At 44.4% G+C, this 18,655-nt stretch overlaps 1 protein-coding gene across 2 annotated transcripts in view; it reads right to left on the bottom strand.

Moving 5' to 3' along the window:
* Positions 1 to 18,429, bottom strand: part of ITGA6 (integrin subunit alpha 6) — a 68,545-nt gene extending 50,116 nt beyond the window's left edge. For both annotated transcript variants that reach the window (XM_034785182.1, XM_034785183.1), the window contains exon 1: positions 18,098 to 18,429. In XM_034785182.1, coding sequence (XP_034641073.1) covers positions 18,098 to 18,261 — 164 coding nt within the window. In that variant the 5' untranslated portion in view covers positions 18,262 to 18,429. The remainder of the gene's footprint in view (positions 1 to 18,097) is intronic.
* Between the last annotated feature and the right edge of the window lie 226 nt (positions 18,430 to 18,655).

Here is an 18,655-nt window from a genome sequence, read left to right as displayed (position 1 = left end):
GAATTCTGGGTTGAGATCCCAATGCCTGATGAGGCAAACAGTGTTGCAGGGGATTCTGGGTACATGTCATCACCCCCCCCGCCCCCCCCGTGAGAGCAACGGCAGACAATCGTTGCGCGCCTTTTTTCCTGGATTACCTGTGCAGACAACATACCACGGCAAGCATGGAGCCCGCTCAGCTCAGCTCACCGTCACCATATGTCATCTGGGTGCCAGCAGACGTGGTACTGCATTGCTACATAGCAGCAGCTAATTGCCTTTTGACAGTAGACGGTGCAGTATGACTGGTATCCATCATTGGCTATCTGGGTGCTGGCAGACGTGGGACTGCATTGCTATACAGCAGCAGCTCCTTGCCTTTTGGCAGTAGATGGTGTATTACGACTGGTATCCATCGTCGTAGTCGTACTCCTCAGTGAGTTCGGTCAGAGGCACCTGGGCAGACATGTTGTGTCTCCTGGAGACTCAGTCCTGCTGGCAGTCGTATTGCACCGTCTTGACGATGATGGCTAGCAGTCGTAATGCAGAATCTTCTGCCAAGCACCCAGAAGACGCCGATGGCTATCAGTCATGCTGCACCGTCTGCTGCCAGCCTAAGACGTAAAAGATAGATGGACCAGATTTGTTGTGTATTCATTTGCTTCCCCCTCCCTCCGTGAAATCAACGGCCTGCTAAACCCAGGGTTTTGAGTTCAATCTTTCGGAGGGGCCATTCTGTATGACAGTTGTTTGTGTTTCTCCCTGATGCACAGCCACCTTTGTTGATTTTAAATCCCTGTAAGCCATGTCATCACTCGCTCTTCCCTCAGACAATAGTTTCACACCTTTTTTCAGCCCAGACGCCATAGCACTGGGATCATGGAGCCTGCTCAGATCACCGCGGCAATTATGAGCACTATGAACACCACACACATTGTCCTGGAGTATATGCAGAGCCAGAACATTCCAAAGCAAAACCAGGCAAGGAGGCGATTGCAGCGCGGTGACGAGATTGATGAAGAAATTGACATAGACATAGACCTCTCACAAAGTACAGGCCCCAGCAATCTGCAAATCATGGTGTTAATGGGGCAGGTTCATGCCATGGAACGCCGATTCTGGGCCCATAAACAAGCACAGACTGGTGGGACCGCATCGTGTTTCAGGTGTGGGACGATTCCCAGTGGCTGCGAAACTTTCACATGCGTAAGGGCACTTTCATGGAACTTTGTGACTTGCTTTCCCCTGTCCTGAAGCGCCAGAATACCAGGATTAGAGCAGCCCTCACAGTTGAGAAGCGAATGGCGATAGCCCTGTGGAAGCTTGCAATGCCAGACAGCTACCGGTAAGTCGGGAATCAATTTGGAGTGGGCAAATCAACTGTGGGGGCTGCTGAGATCCAAGTAGCCAATGCAATCAAAGACCTGCTGGTAACAAGGGTAGTGACTCTGGAAAATATCCAGGTCATAGTGGATGGCTTTGCTGCAATGGGACACCCTAACTGTGGTGGGGCAATAGACGGAACCCATATCCTTATCTTGTCACCTGAGCACCAAGCCAGCGAGTACATAAACCAAAAAGGTACTTTTCAATGCTGCTGCAAGCCCTGGTGGATCACAAGGGACGTTTCACTAACATCAATGTGGGATGGCCGGGAAAGGTACATGATGCTCGCGTCTTCAGGAACTCTGGTCTGTTTCAAAAGCTAGAGGAAGGGACTTTCTTCCCAGACCAGAAAATAACCATTGGGGATGTTGAAATGCCTATAGTTATCCTTGGGGACCCAGCCTACCCCTTAATGCCATGGCTCATGAAGCCGTACATAGGCAGCCTGGACAGCAGTCAGGACCTGTTCAACTATAGGCTGAGCAAGTGCAGAATGGTGGTAGAATGTGCATTTGGATGTTTAAAAGCATGCTGGCGCAGTTTACTGACTCAGATAGACCTCAGCGAAACCAATATCCCCACTGTTATTGCTGCTTGCTGTGCGCTCCACAATATCTGAGAAAGTAAGGGGGAAGACATTTATGGCAGGGTGGGAGGTTGAGGCAAATCGCCTGGCCGCTGATTACGCGCAGCCAGACACCAGGGCGGTTAGAAGAGTACAGCAGGGCACGGTGTGCATCAGAGAAGCTTTGAAAACCAGTTGTGTGACTGGCCAGGCTACGGTGTGAAACTTCTGTTTGTTTCTCCTTAATGAAACCCCCCTCCCCTCCCCCCCCCGGTTCACTCTACTTCCCTGTAAGCTAACCACCCTCCCCTCCCCCCTTCAAGCACCGCTTGCAGAGGCAATAAAGTCATAGTTACTTCACATTCGTGGATTCTTTATTAATTCATCACACAAATAGGATAACTGCCAAGGTAGCCCGGGAGGGGTGTGGGAGGAGGGAAGGACAAGGACACACTGCACTTTAAAACTTTAACACTTATTGAAGGCCAGCCTTCTGATGCTTGGGCAATCCTCTGGGGTGGAGTGGCTGGGTGGCCGGAGGCCCCCACAACCGCGTTCTTGGGCTTCTGGGTGAGGAGGCTGCGGAACTTGGGGAGGAGGGCTGTTGGTTACACAGGGGCTGTAGCGGCGGTCTCTGCTCCTGCTGCCTTTCCTGCAGCTCAACCATACGCTGGAGCATATCAGTTTGATGCTCCAGCAGCCGGAGCATCGACTCTTGCCTTCTGTCAGCAAGCTGACGCCACCTATCCTCTTCAGCCCGCCACTTGCTCTCTTCAGCCTGTGATTCAGCCCGCCACCTCTCCTCTCGTTCATATTGTGCTTTTCTGCACTCTGACATTGTCTGCCTCCACGCATTCTGCTGTGCTCTGTCAGCGTGGGAGGACATCTGGAGCTCCAAGAACATTTCATCCCGAGTCTGCCATTTTCTCCTTCTAATCTTCACTAGCCTACGCGAGGGAGAAACATTTGCAGCTGGTGGAGGAAAAGGGAGAAGTGGTTAAAAAGACACATTTTAGAGAACAATGGGTACACTCTTTCACGTTAAATTTTGCTGTTCACATTACACAGCACATGTGCTTTCGTTACAAGGTCGCATTTTTCCTCTTATATTGAGGGCCTGCCGGTTTGGTGTGAGAGATCACTCACACAGTGCCAGACAACAGAATTTGGCTTGCAGGCAGCCATGGTAAGCCACAGTCTTTTGGCTTTTTTAACCTTCATAACATGTGGGAATGGTTTCAAACAGCAGCTCCCTCATTTCCCATACCAAGCATCCGTTGGGTTGGCCATTTAAAATGGTTTGCAATGTAAAAGGAGGGGCTGCACAAATCCAACTATCCCCCCTCCTCCCCCACACACCCAATTCTCTGGGATGATCACTTCACCCCTCCCCCACACCGCATGGCTAACAGCGGGGCATATTTCTGTTCAGCCGAGCAAGAATGGGCACCTCTGAATATCCTCTTAATAAAAATCACCCCATTTCAACCAGGTGACCGTGAATGATATCACACTCCTGAGGATAACAAAGAGAGATAAGGAATAGATGTCTGCATGCCAGCAAATACTGGGACCATACACTGCCATGCTTTTATTATGCAATGATTCCAGACTACGTGCTACTGGCCTGGCATGGTAAAGTGTCCTACCATGGCAGACAGGATAAGGCAGCCCTCCCCAGAAAGCTTTTGCAAAGGCTTTTGGAGTACATGAAGGAGAGCTTTCTGGAGATGCCCCTGGAGGATTTCTGCTCCATCCCCATATACGTTAACAGACTTTTCCAGTAGCTGTACTGGCCGCGATTGCCAGGGCAAATTAATCATTAAACACGCTTGCTTTTAAACCATGTGTAATATTTACAAAGGTACACTCACCAGAGGTCCCTTGTGTGCCCTCAGGGTCTGGGAGCACACCTTGGGTGAGTTCGGGCATTACTGGTTCCAGGTCCAGGGTGATAAACATATCCTGGCTGTTGGGGAAACCGGTTTCTCAGCTTCCTTGCTGTGAGCTATCGTCATTGTCTTCATCATCATCATCATCTTCCTCATCCCCCAAACCCGCTTCCGTGTTGAGTGATTCTCCATTGAGAAGCTTTGGGTTTGGGTAGTGGTGGTTGCACCCCCTAGCAAGGCATGCAGCTCCGCGTAGAAGCGGCATGTCTGCAGCTCTGCCCCAGATCTTCCGTTTGCCTCTCTGGCTTTGTGGTAGGCTTGTCTTACCTCCTTAATTTTCACACGGCACTGCTGTGCGTCCCTGTTATGGCCTCTGTCCTTCATGCCCTTTGAGACTTTTTCTAATGTTCTGGCATTTCATTTACTGTTACGGAGTTCAGCTAGCACTGATTCGTCTCCCCATATGGCAAGCATATCCAGTACCTCCCGTTCGGTCCATGCTGGAGCTATTTTGCGATCCTGGGATTCCATCATGGTTACCTGTGCTGATGAGCTCTGCATGGTCACCTGTGCTCTCCAAGCTGGGCAAACAGGAAATGAAATTCAAAAGTTCGCAGGGCTTTTTCTGTCTACCTGGTCAGTGCATCTGAGTTGAGAGTGCTGTCCAGAGCAGTCACAATGAAGCACTTTGGAATAGCTCTCGGAGGCCAATACCATCGAATTCCATCCACACTACCCCAAATCCGACCCGGAAAGGCCAATTTCAGCGCTAATCCCCTCGTCGGAGGTGGAGTAAAGAAATCGGTTTAAAGGGCCCTTTAAGTCGAAAAAAAGGGCTTCGTCGTGTGGACATGTCCAGGCTTAATTTGATTTAACGCTGCTAAATTCGACCTAAACTCGTAGTGTAGACCAGGCCTAAGATTCCTGAGTGTTGTACAAGTATAGTCTCTTTCCATATATTTTACAGCAGAATACTTCTGAGTTGCTCATTAAAATAAAATGGCTAAATTGGACTCTTGTTTGCAAAGCAAGAATACCTGTATGCAGCCTCTAAGAAGTACTTGGCACATATTGCTCTCATTTCTTAGATACAAGGGGATGTTCCATCTTATCACAAGTACCACACATCCTATGCTAAAGGTGCAGAAGGGCTGAGCACAACACACAAGTTAAGATACCTGAGGCTCCATTATTTTTAAGTGTTTATAACCTTTTATGGGGTGATAAAGGTTAAAGAGAACAGTCAAAAGTGACAGATACAGTCCACTAAGACAATACTTTAAACAAATCTTTCTTTTTTCTAGGCTGGATTCTTATGTGGCTATTTACTGTACAGCAGCTTGCTTGTGTATATCCAAAACTAATTATTTAATTTCTTAGAAATAAATATATGCATTACTCATCAATTTACCATGTCATTTTGTACATCTTGTTTCTTTCAAAATGTCCCAAAGTATATTTGCATCTTAATACCCCAAGTCTTAGCAAGCATACTACCATAAGATGGTAACTTTATATCAAAATATATTTCAGTGAAAAAGTTAAACGCAGTCTGTCCATTTGGTGTGGATCATTTTTACTTGATTGTTTTTAGAGTCCATTGACCTACTAGCCGGCTTTCCTTTAGCCTAGTTTTATTCCCTTCCATCTCACCTTCCCAAACCACTTTGTTTCTACCAGTCCTGGAATAGAGATGTTTTTTCCCAGTTCCAACTTGATTTTGAAATGTAAAAAAAAAAAAAAAAAATCAGTGCCACAGAATGGATTTTAACAACAGTTATTCTACAGTGGATCTGGCTATTTCTATGAGCAATTTACCAGATAACAGTCACATTTGGAGTGAAGCTTTGCCTAGTTTAACAGAAGAAAATTGGACTGGCACACACACTGTGGCTGATGAAAGATTTACTTCTATAAAAACACCACGCATCTAATCAATATACTGATTTGGGAACTGTTCTGTTTTATTTTGCGAGATGGAGAAACCAGACAGCAATGAATTAGATCTGGAAACCAATCTCCTCTGTAATTAGCCTCACATGGAATACCATTTGTGGGAAGTCAGTCTACCTGCCCTGTTTCTGAATGACAAGTTATTTGCCTTATTTAAAAATCAAGGTTAATTGTATTTTTTTAAAAAAAATATGCATTGCATGCAGCGTTTTAATCTGCTCAGCTATTTCTATGACAAAAATGTTGTGCAAGTCACTTAATCTCACTTTCCCACATTTTCCCTCTCTCTAAAAGGGGGTAACACCCACCATTGCAAATTGCTTTGAGGTCATCAGATGAAAGATGCTATACCAGTTGTATTTTTAAGACTGTTTAATACCAAAACAGGTTTCTAACAAACTTGAAATAATATGACTTTTCCCCCCACACACTTTGATAACCCCATTATGCAAATTTACAATGGCCCCAATCTATTACAAATTCAGTCCATCAAATGAGCCAGATCCAACCAACTTTATCTGAAGCTTCTACTGAAATAGCTATTTAAAACTTAGACGGTTTGTCATACCTCCCACGCAAGGAAAGAAACTTTTTTCTACCTGGGCATCATGATTGGAAGAAAGGGGTGAATTAGGGCTTGTCTGCATACAAAAACTGTACCGCTTACCCTCCCAAGAGGGGGTGCAGAAACATCCGAATAAAGGTGTCTATAGTGTATTCCTGTAGCAAAGAGGAAAAAGCTGTACTGATATAAGGCCACCTTAATATCAAATCAATATAACTCCATCCACACTAGTGGCTGCACCTATTTAATTTCAGTATCAAAAACAAAAATTGAGCATGGAAAAGGATCAGAGGGGTAGCCGTGTTAGTCTGAATCTGTAAAAAGCAACAGAGAGTCCTGTGGCACCTTTAAGACTAACAGAAGTATCGGAGCATAAGCTTTCGTGGGTAAGAACCTCACTTCTTGCATCTGAAGAAGTGAGGTTCTTACCCATGGAAAAGGAGTAACTCTTCCTAATAAAAACCTGACATGCAATTGCAACAATGTAGAAATTCCTTCAATCTCCAAAATTACTGCTACATATCATCCACTTTGTTTCACCACCACCACCGATCTGCGTCTTCATCCCAAGCCCCAATACACTGTTATTCCCTCTGCAGAGGCCTGTCTAAAAGCTTCTTCAGCATATTTACGAGAGGAGAACTGAAATTGTGAGCGGAAGGTTTCTCCAAATATAAATAGGAAGTTTTAAAACTCCAATATCTAGAATACTAGACCATACAATGCTCTTTCAACTGCTACTGTTATGGAGGGGTTTCTAAATCTAAATGGCATGTTTGTCCCAAATTCTGCTCCTTTGAAGCAACACAGCACACAGCATTGTGGGCCCTGTTTTATGCACAAGACATGCTTCTGAAGGCACTTTCTTAAACCTCTTCATCTCGACACACACATGGCTCCATGCTCTCTCTTTCCTTCTACCTTTCTTCAGCTGACTGGGTCATAGTTTCACTCTAAAAAGCAGTACAAATCTTCTTGTGCCAGTCTCAATGAGATTAATGCTGCAATTGGTATTTGTGAAGCTGCCAGCTGAAGCTTTCAGGGTTCTGATTCTACACAGAGCCTCAATTCTTAGCTCCAAGCACCATTTCTGTGCAGACTGGAATTGGAGCAAAACACACAAATAGCAAGTATGCCACAGCCAACATCACCCCTTTGGTTTCAGTTTTCATTTGAACAATGAGGGCTGGGGGACAGAGTCTTCTTCAGTTCTTCCCTCCTCAGACTTTTGCTGGTAACAGTTATGCTTTTCAGATAAACTTTACCCCATCCCACTGACATCTAGGATTCTCAGTCTGGAAGGTACCAGATGTTTTACTTATTATTAAAATGGATGCGTTAAGTATTATGACCTCTTTGGACAAAAGAATGATTCATCAATAGCTTCATTGAAGACACGAGGTTTACAGTTTAAGTAGGCGGCATGATTGTGTTGTATGTGTCTGACTACATGGCAGAGGTCTGCCCATCTGTCTGTGCATGTCTACATCAGCCTAGTCTGGAAGAAAGGAGCAGAACAGCTGTGTTATTGTTCAGCCCTTTCTTTTTCCAATAACTTTTATGCATAGTTCTTGGACTGGATTTAAGTTCAATTATTTTTATAATTCACTACCTTTGCTCAAGGATAGAATGAATATTTGACAAAAAGAATTCTTTTCCTTCTGTCCTCAACCTCTACATTCAAATATTAATTTAAATTGAACAAGGACAACTGCCTTCTCCCTCTTTCCCCAGTTCAAGATCTGCCCTTGTTTGCACTGACTATGTACAATTTTTGTTCTGTTTGCACTGGCCTACCCTCACCATCAGTCTGGGAATATGCAAGTTTAGATCTGATTCCTTTCCTATTTCTGAGACATTTTTAATACTGTACTCTGATCACATCAGAATTGACTAAGCTAGCCATATATGATGTTCAGAAGGTTGATTTATATACTATAATATTATTTAATAAAAACTGTCTTGAATACTAGACTATAATCACAAATTCACCCCTTTCAGAAAGGGTGAGTGCAATAAAAGGGAAGGGTAGGAACTTAAAGCAATTTTGGTAAAAAGAACAGTTATATTTAGGCTTGGCTGAATTCAATTTTTATAATTTTAACAGATAAAGCTTAAAAATAAATATTGACTTTTTCTGTTATCTGTTTAAATTCTCACAGTTGTAGGAAATTGCAAAGGAGGTCAATGACAGCAGACACTGAGATTCAAAAATGTAAAGCTTTATAATAGTTAAAATACAAATTGTCAGCATCCCATGTCAAAATATACAGATTAAATATCCTTAAATCAAACTCGAATTAGTTCTCAAGCAACATTTTTTTCCCACTTTGCCTCGGTACATTTCAATTACCATCAATGGAAAAATTGTGTGTTGGTTTGGTGCATGCAGTGAAATCGACATTTATTGACATTTACTAATAAAAACCTAATTCTTCCAAGCCTAGTTATATTATAAAGATGTTCTTATAAAAGCTGCCACATCCATGTTTTCTGCACACAGTAATATCTCAGCTTGCAGAACACTGTTAGTTATTGTTCTAAACACAATGTTATTGTTCCAACCTAATGAGAGACTAATAGAGTTGCCTGAGACTTTTTAAAAATCAGAAAGATGGAGGCTATCAACCCACACCGCTTCTTAGATCATCATCTCTGCCATCTGCATATATCCTCTTTTCAGAGAGTCGAGGCCAGATTCAACCCCGATATAAGCTACTGAAACTCCATCAAAGAAAATGGAATGGCATGGGCTCACATTAGAACTGTATTTGACCCTCAGCCTCAACATACTTAAAGATGAAAATATATTAAACCGAGCAGAGCGATTGGCTGTGCGCATCTTCCAATAGTTAAAAAAAAGTTTTACAACCTTTAATTGCAGCTGCTGGTCTAACTTGTTTTTTGAAAGTTGGAGACTGAATTTGAGGCTATTTATCATCATTATGCACACTGGGTGAAATCCTACAGTCCTTCCACAGGCAAAACTCCTCCTGAAGTCAAGGGAACAAAGCAATTAATTGTTCTTTTGTTTGGTCCTAATATTTAACAATGCTGTTTTAAAAGACATTGTGCTAAAGAAGTATGTCACCAAGTTCTCTTGCTTAGTTAGAATGGGTACAGTCTTGCCTACACTTAAAAGTTTTACTGCTTTAACTTTACTCACACATTTGAAGCAGCAATATCCCTCTACTGTAGATGCAGTTTTACCAGCATAAGTGTTCATACCTGCACATCTTATTCCAATTCAGCAAAGCAAAATAAGCTATAGATGTATAAAGCACCTTATACTGATGTACACCTCTACCCCAATATAACGCGACCCGATATAACACAAATTCAGATATAACACGGTAAAGCAGCGCTCCGAGGGAGGGGGACGGCTGCACACTCCAGCAGATCAAAGCAAGTTCGATATAACGCAGTTTCACCTATAACGTGGTAAGATTTTTTTGGCTCCCAAGGACACCGTTATATCGGGGTAGAGGTGTAACTGCATCTATACTAGGGCTTTTACCAACATAACTATGTCAGCAAAATAAATAAAATCAAACCCCTTATCAGTAGAACTACACTGTAAAACTTTTTGAGCATAAACTAGGCCTGAGAAATGGACTACAGTGAATAGTTTCACTGAGATCATGAATGGGTTGCTCATTCCAATTTTACATTGTTTAAACATTCTTCACTGTAAAATGACAAGTCCTACAATTCATTGTACAGTAGGTGCATGTGTTTGCAGAAATACATTGTTGCAGTGTTATCCTCCTCAATCTTTTGACATAATTCAGCCTCCCTTTTGCCTTGAGGCTCTCAAGATGCTCTAGGCTTCAGTGGCTTTCTCAAGTGGACAAAGTTGTGCCAATTAGAGAATCAGTTTTAAAACTAAAAATTAAAAACTTTTAAACTTAAATAACTAGAGATGTGATTCTAAACCAGTTTGGTAATAGCCCTGTGTGAACACTCTTATTTTTGGTTTAATAATTGCTTGTTTCAATTTAGATTGAACCAGTTCCTGGTCAATTTAAACTAACCTGAAGTAAGCTTGATTTAAACAAAAATAAGAATGTCCACACAGCCTTTTATCCCAGGTTAACTATATCACTTTTTTCTTTAAAGTCACATCTTTGTAAAACCAGGGCAACTTTCTAGTGTAGATGAGCCCAGAGACCCCATCTGCTCCCAGTTCTCATCCTACATCTCTGACCACTCTTTCAACCTCTCCTTTAGTGGGTGATGATCCGCCACCCACCACTCCCCCCCATGTCAATGTCCTTCAGAGTTCTGTCCTTGGACTCCAAAATCTCCCCTCCTCCATCTGTTGTAATAGGAATGGGAGTCAATAGTGACCCCTTTCCCATGATAGGAGAAGTAACCTTTTGCAACTCATGTCAAGAGACTGGGCCAGGTAATGGGAATGGTGGTAAGAGACTGCTTTCTATGTGCGGCATGCTTATTACAGCATATAGTTCCTTATCCTCAACTGTCCCTTGAGATGAGCCACAGATAACTCAAACGCAGAGGGAAAAAAACCCGAGCTCTTGATCTTTCCTTGCAAAACCTCCCTTTCTCCTCCACTGGTGAAAATTCCATAATTCTCCCTGCCACTTAGGCTAACAAACCAAATCACTTTCAATCCCCTCTCTTTCTCCCATCACACGGATATCAATGACCTTATTACTTTTCCTTCTGATCACCATATTGGGGGTCGGGAAGGAATTTTTCTCCAGGGCTGATAGGTGAAAAACCTCTGCCATTCTCTGCAGCGTGGGGCACGGGTCACTTGCTGGAGGATTCTCTGCACCTTGAGGTCTTTAAACCACGATTTGAGGACTTCAATAACTCAGACATAGGTTAGGGGTTTGTTATAGGAGTGGGTGGGTGAGATTCTGTGGCCTGCGTTGTGCAGGCGGTCAAACTAGATAATCAGAATGGTCCCTTCTGATCTTAAAGTCTATGAATCTAATCTCCAAAATCTGTCCTTTCTTCTCCATTGCTAGCACCAGGCCCTAATTCTCTCACACCTCAACTTCCGCACCCTATTTCTCCTCTCCAGCCTCTCTGACACTCATCTTGCCCCCACTATTCTGTCCAGAATGCAGCTGCAAACTGATCTACCATCACACATAAAAGCGGAAAGGAATCCTCTGGATTAGGTTACCCAAGTATAGGATGTGGAGAGAGAACAGGTAGGTGTATGTCTACACTACAAGCACTACAGCAGCACAGCTGCAGCTACACCATGGTAGCATAGACACTACAGTGACAGAATGGGTTTTTCTATCATTCTAGTAAATCCATCACCTCTAGACGTAGGTCAATGGAAGAATTCTTCTATTGAGCCAGCGTTGTCTACACTGGGACTTAGGTCAGCTTAACTATTTCTCTCAGGGGTTTGGATTTTTCATGCCCCTAAGCAACATAGCTAGGTTGACCTAAGTTTTATGTGTAGGAAGGGGCACAAGCACAGGCGCCAGCTTCCAGTTGTCCCAGGGATGCTCAGACCCAGGCCCCACCCCCAGCCTGCCTCTTCCCGCCCCCACTCCACCTCTTCCCGCCCCCTCCCACAAGCACATCCCATCCCTGCTCCTCCCTCTCCCTCCCAGCACCTCCTGCACACCGGGGAACAGCTGATTGTGGTGGGTGGGAGGCGCTGGGGGTGTAGAGGAGGGAGCTTGGCTACCAGTGGATGCTAAGCACCCACTCATTTTTTCCCATGGATGCTCCAGCCCTGGAGCACCCACAGAGTCGGCATCTATGGGCACAAGGACAAAATCCCAAAGGATCAGAGCAAAGGGATCACCCACCAAAGACACTGGAAGAACAGTCAGAGCAGTAGGAGAATCAAGAGAGCATAGAGTCTACTCTAAGGGCAAAATTTTCAAAACCATTGACATGACCAGGGATCTTAAGTCATATCTTCAAAAGTGATATAGGCATGACGAGCCAGATAAATACTTTTGTTAATGTGCCTAAAGACTGGGGCCTGATTTAAAACTTATGGTGACCTAGTTACAGCACTCAGTGTGAAAAATCCATGGACCTACATACTGTTACTCAACACTGACAGAAAAACCATTTCCATCAGTATAGAGTGCGTCTACACTGTTGAGTTACAGCAGCATAGATACAGTGCCATAGCTATGCCACTGTAGTGCCCATGGTGGAGACATGGCCTCAGACAGGTAGTGGTATTTACAAAGGTGCCTAAGTGAGTTAGGTTCCTAATTCCCATTGATTTCAGAGATCTGTACTTTGCTCTCCATCCAGACAGTTTAGCTTTCATCTAGGTCCTCAACATCTTGAATCTTGACTACTGCCGTCTCCTCCTTTCTCGACAAAATGTTATTCCTTTAAATCTATTCAAAATACTAATTTCATTGGGGCTACTCATGCACGTAAAGTTACGCACAGGCTTAAAGGCTCCTATGATTGGCAGTCTAATTCACAACATTCAGGCTGACATTCTTTCAATCTGTGAGACTTGGCAAAGAACTAAATCAAAAGTAACTCCATGGCAGTCAACATGAATTGTGAGGTTTTACTCTATCTACAAATATCATTATGACATACATATAAATTTCTTGTTGTTTTATAATTATAATTTTTCTTTAATTATCATTAAACTAACTCTAGGAATATATATCCATTGCATCCCATGAATGAGGAAAAGGATGATCTAAAGCAAATGCTTTGCTTTGTTAAAGGCAACTGCTGTTAGCCCTTTATCTCAGTTACACTTCTTCAGCCCTCATCCTACTGATGATTTTAACAATTCTCACTCTGACCCAAACACTGCCAGTAGGGAAATGAAAATCGTTTATCTTAGGAAACCTCATCAGTTAAGGGGCAAGAGGAGGAAGAGATTAAGGAAATGTAACAGATAACTGTGGTTGCCTTTAATGAAATGTAGTTTGCTTTTATCACTCTCTTCATCATTCACAGGCTGAAATGCGTAGTATATTCATAGATTCAAATGATGACACCTGAGGCTTCTTTATTTGCTGCTTGACGGTTGTTGGGTTGGTTTGTTTGTTGGGGTTTTTTTGTTTGTTTATTTTTTGCTAAAGATCCAATTACCTGGCATGAGACATATGTATCCAGTTTTCATTTTATAAGGTTTTTCAGTTTAGAATGAGGGTGTGACGGGTTGGATGACAGAAACCCCCTTGGGAGCTGCCACCCGATGTGCAAAGACTACCCCTGCTTCTGTTTTCCCTGCCAGCTCAGGACTCCAGCACCCTGTCTTGCTGAGCCAGACACTCCCGTCTGGCTCCAGACACAGACCCAGGGTCTGAATCACTTGTCCCAAAGCTGCAAGTTTACCTGAAAACAGCTCGCAGTAGCGTGCTTGTCTTTAGCACTCAGATGCCCAACTCCCAATGGGGTCTAAACCCAGATAAATCCATTTTACCCTGCATAAAGCTTATGCAGGGCAAACTCATAAATTGTTCGCCCTCTATAACACTGATAGAGAGATATGCACAGTTGTTTGCTCCCCCAGGTATTAATACATACTCTGAGTAAATTACTAAATAAAAAGTGATTTTATTAAATACAGACAGTAGGATTTAAGTGGTTCAAAGTAGTAACAGACAGAACAAAGTAAGTCACCAAGCAAAATAAAATAAAATGCGCAAATCTATGCCTGATCAAACTAAATACAGATAATCTCACCCTCAGAGATGTTTCAGTAAGTTTTTCTCAGACTGGACACCTTCCAGGCCTGGGCACAATTCTTTCCCCTGGTACAGCTCTTGTTGCAGCTCAGGTGGTAGCTAGGGGATTCTTCATGATGGCTTCTCCCCTTCTCTGTTCTCTTCCCCCCTTTATATATCTTTTGCATAAGGCGGGAACTCTTTGTCTCTCTGGGTTTCCACCCCCCCTCACTGGAAAAGCACCAGGTTAAAGATGGATTCCAGTTCAGGTGACATGATCACATGTCACTGCAAGACTTCATTACTCACTTGCCAGCACACACATATACAGGAAGACTCACAGGTAAATACAGCCATCTGCAGACAATGGGAGTCATCAAGATTCCAAACCATCCTTAATGGCCCACACTTTACATAATTACAATAGGCCCTCAGAGTTATGTTTTATATTTCTAGTTTTAGATACAAGAGTGGTACATTTCTACAAATAGGATGATCACACGCAGTAGATTATGAGCTTTGTAATGATACCTTACAAGAGACCTTTTGCATGAAGCATATCCCAGTTACATTATATTCACTTATATTTTAATAAAACCATATAGACTGCACAACGTCACAGAGGGCTCATGCCAGAAGAGGTCACAGCTGTGTATAAAACTATCTTTACAAAAGAGCTGGAAAACATGCTGAAAAGGAGAAATATAGCTGGGGATTCACAGGTATTCCACCACTACTGCCCTCTCACCATGGCCTTATTCTCAGCTGTGACAGTGAAAAAAGTCATTTTTACCAACATATGGGCTCAATTTCTGTCAACTTCTCTCCCACAGGTTGGCCTACCTCCCTGGAATACTGGGACAGTAGACACAACTGGTCCTGCCTATAACCAGTCACTATGTTTGGCATAGCTTCCATTAGTACCAGTACCCAGTGGGCATTCCAAATAGGAATTATGAAAATGAGTGCCACTAATTTCGCAAACATAAGATCAAGTCTGGAAGTCCTCATTTAGAATTTCTCAGGGTTCCCCTCCCCCCCAGCAGAACCTCCATCAACTTCAATTAGATTTTTGTCTAAGTAAGGGCTGAGTAAAAACAGGTTCAGATTCTGATGTCAGTTACACCACCAGTTCAATGGGTTACATCAGAAATTGGACCTGAGTGAGGAGTTCAGGATTTGACCCATAGACAAAACACTTTTGCTGCTCCTGACAGTTTAAAAAACGTAAAACCTCTGGAAGGCAATATCATCATCTTGTAAGGTTTCTATCTATACTAATCTGGTCTCCATTACTGTCTGAGCACTGCACAATCTTTCACCTATTTATCCTCACAACAGCCCTGTGTGGTAGGGAAGTGCTATATCCTCATTTTAACAGATTCAGTGATTTGCTCATGGTCACACAAGAAATCTGCAGCTAAGCAAGGAGCAGAAGAACCCAGGCTTCCTGAGTTCCAGGCTAGTATTCTAATCACTGGACCATCCTACCTTATTCTACATTTGGGAGAGTCAGATTGAGAGGAAAAAGTGGTCAAAATGTCTTTACATATCCAAAGTACCTAGCAGCCTCTGAATGTAGTTCCTGCAGTTTGGTTTGTCTTCTTTTAGAATTTTGTTTTTTTCCTTTTCATGAAAGTTTAGATCCAGAAAGTCATGTCAAAGTTGAAAGAATCTATGGGTCTTCTCCAGCCACAGATTTGGATTGTTCTCAAGTCCGGAGAAGGCAATTTCATGCTAATCATCTTTAAGAAGTTTTAGTTAAATTTCACAGACTCAGAGTATTGTGACTGCCCTCCAAGGGATTACTAGTGACCCATGAATGACTGCAATTGTCCCTGCACATCCTGATACACTTACTAGCAGCATTGACAGTACCATGGGGTTCTAATAAACTTAAGATAATCCTTTTATTGAGAAAAAGTAAAATGAGACAAGGTTTCAAGAATCCCATGCATAAACTTACATAGGGCCATGATGTAAGATTCTAGAAAAAGCAATTTTGGGGGTTTAGATTTTCATTCTTTAGCATTGGAGTACTTTATGTCCTCAATAACTATGCAATTCTTATAGTTCGGGATTTAAACCCATGCAACCTCCCTGAAATCAATGAAATTGTATAGGGTGCAAGTCAGGGCAGAATGTGGCCCTGGAAGTTTTAAGTAAGGTTATCGGGTAACTTTCTTGCTGGCTTCACTTCTTCTCTTATGCACTATGGATTCTCTTTGGACTCCATGCTCTTCTTTTTGAATTAAAATAAAATATTAGTTTTGGTCTTTCATAAATCCTCACATAGTATGGTATCACCCATAGATAGCATAAACTGTAAAATCTGTAAATGTGTTCAGATTTAGAGAGACAAGGTGGGTGAAGTAATATCTTTTATTGGACCAATTTCACACAGGACCAAATACTTCTGCATTCAGTTACTGCATGGGCCTCCCTGAAGCCATATAATTGAACATTTTATTTTGCCGTTGGGTCTTCCATGAACAATGGAATTTATTATCATGATTACGTTGGCAACAACAGATTTATTTGCCCAGCCCTTCCTGAAGGAGCTCACCTCTGTAGTGTGGAACAGGTTCAGACTTGAACACCAGTGATTTTATTGCAGAAATACACACACACACACACCATCACTTGGATTGCTTTTGATCCAGTCATCATGCAAGTCACAGAGAACCTAGGACAATTATTTTAACTCAAAAATTCAATTCACATTTTATTAGAAACAGCCTACTTCATCTCAGGACAAATGTCTGGATTAATTCCTACATCATCAAAGAGCATGGATCAGCATTTTGTGAGTATGCAGCAAGAATACAGCTCATCAGTACAGTTATAATATAGAGCGTGAATTCACAAATGGGAGCAGATTTAAAAATCAACGGTAAATATTGATGATGTAAAACTAAAGATTTGCTAATATGCGTCAGTTTCTTCATTTGCTTGAGTCTGCTTTTCCCGAAGAGGAGTGAGTACACTTGCTTTCCTGAGCACTTCATTCTGATGCCGCTGCTGCTGGCTTGATTTAAGAACACTGAAGTCCTTTGGGGGCAAGGTCCTTTTGTTGTCATAGGCCCCTTCGGAATTCTTTGTCCGCAGTCATCAAGAATGCAAGGTCAGTGTTTTCCACCAGGCTCACACGTCTCTCTGCAGTTTTGCTGTTCCCCCAGAAACCTCTTTAGTTTTAAATCATTGTGACATGAAAAAAATGGTGAGTTCTCAGCTCGACATTTATGACGGAGCTCCCCCTTGGCTGCTGCACAAGTGCACACCAGTACAGAGATTTTGCTTTACCCCTTGGTTTTTAAACAATCAAGCTCAGCTCAGACATTTTGATTTAAACCAATGAGAATACACAGTAGGTCCTGTCGGCGGCAACACGGCTTCCCCTGCTCTGAAAAGCATCTGGTGTCCTCATCTACACAACTTTTGCTAACAGGTGGTTGTTCCGCCCGTTAAATAAAAAGTCTCTTTTTCGTGCCCTGCAGTCAGAAGCCAGTACAAGTCCGCACCAAAAGAGCCGCACGCGCCTTGCAGAGAACTCGTAACACGCACAACTCGGGGAGTCCGTCCCTCCCTCCCGCAGCGGCGCCGCCAGCTACACAAACCACAACCGGTGCCGCTGCCCTCACATCCCGCAGCATTAGTAACCGCTGGCTTCGTCCCGGCCGAGGCAGCTGCCAATACACCCCTGAACCCAAGCGCACAGGACGGAAGGAGAACGGGAGGGAGGAGACGCGCTGCACCGCCACTAACCCGCTCCCACCTGCAGGGCTCGCCCGTGAAACGTCCCCCGCGCCCAGCCCGCAGCTCCACGCAGCGCAGCCGGCGGAGTCTGAAACAGATGCCAAGGTCCCCCCGCCCCGCGGACCCCCAGGCGGCGGAGAGCGGCTCCCGGCCGGGGCTGGGCGCAGCCAGCAGTGGCACTGGCTCGGCAGCGGGCCAGGGCTCGGCAGCCTGGCGGCTCCTTTCTTCCTGCTCGCCCAGGAGCCTGCCCGGGGAGGGGGCCCCGCGCCGCGCTGCGCTGCAGCGGGAAAGTTTCTGTGCGGAGGGGAAGGGGGAAACTCCCTGGGCCGGGGGGGGCACTTACAGTCTCTTGTCCTGCGGCTGCAGCTGCCAGTGCATGGCCAGGGAGAAGCCGAACAGGCTGTCCCGCTCCCCTTTCCGCAGGATCACGTTGTCGGTGTCCAGGTTGAAGGCGGAGGCGAGGCAGGGGAAGAGGGACAGGTAGAGGAGCGTCTGCCCGGGGGCCATCTGCTCTCAGGGCTCCGGCCGGGGACCGAGGGGGGAGCGGGAACCTGCTGCTGCTCTGTGCCCTTCGCCCGACTGCGGCTGGCGATCTGCAGCCTCTCCCCTCGCTGCCACACGCTGAATGAGCCCGTTGTTCTCCTGAGACTCCCAGGCTTTGCACTAAGTGACGAAGAGAGGCGAGCCCCGCCTCTCCCAGCCACGCCAGGCCCCGGCCCTGCAGCCCTCAGCCTCTCCTAGCCCTGCCCTGCTGTTCTGGCCCTGTCAATCTTCCAGCCCCTGAACAACAGCACGAGGCGCCTCCAGCCCGGAAAAGCGCCTCTGCAACCGTCCAGGATGTAGAGCCTATCCCAGCTCTGCAGCCTGTCCTGTCTCCACCAGCCTACCCCAGCCTTGCACA

Source organism: Trachemys scripta, chromosome 11 (assembly GCF_013100865.1).
Source record: "Trachemys scripta elegans isolate TJP31775 chromosome 11, CAS_Tse_1.0, whole genome shotgun sequence".
NCBI classification, from domain to species: domain Eukaryota; kingdom Metazoa; phylum Chordata; order Testudines; family Emydidae; genus Trachemys; species Trachemys scripta.
Note: the sequence above shows the minus strand (reverse complement) of the source record. Positions and strands in the feature narration are given on the sequence as shown.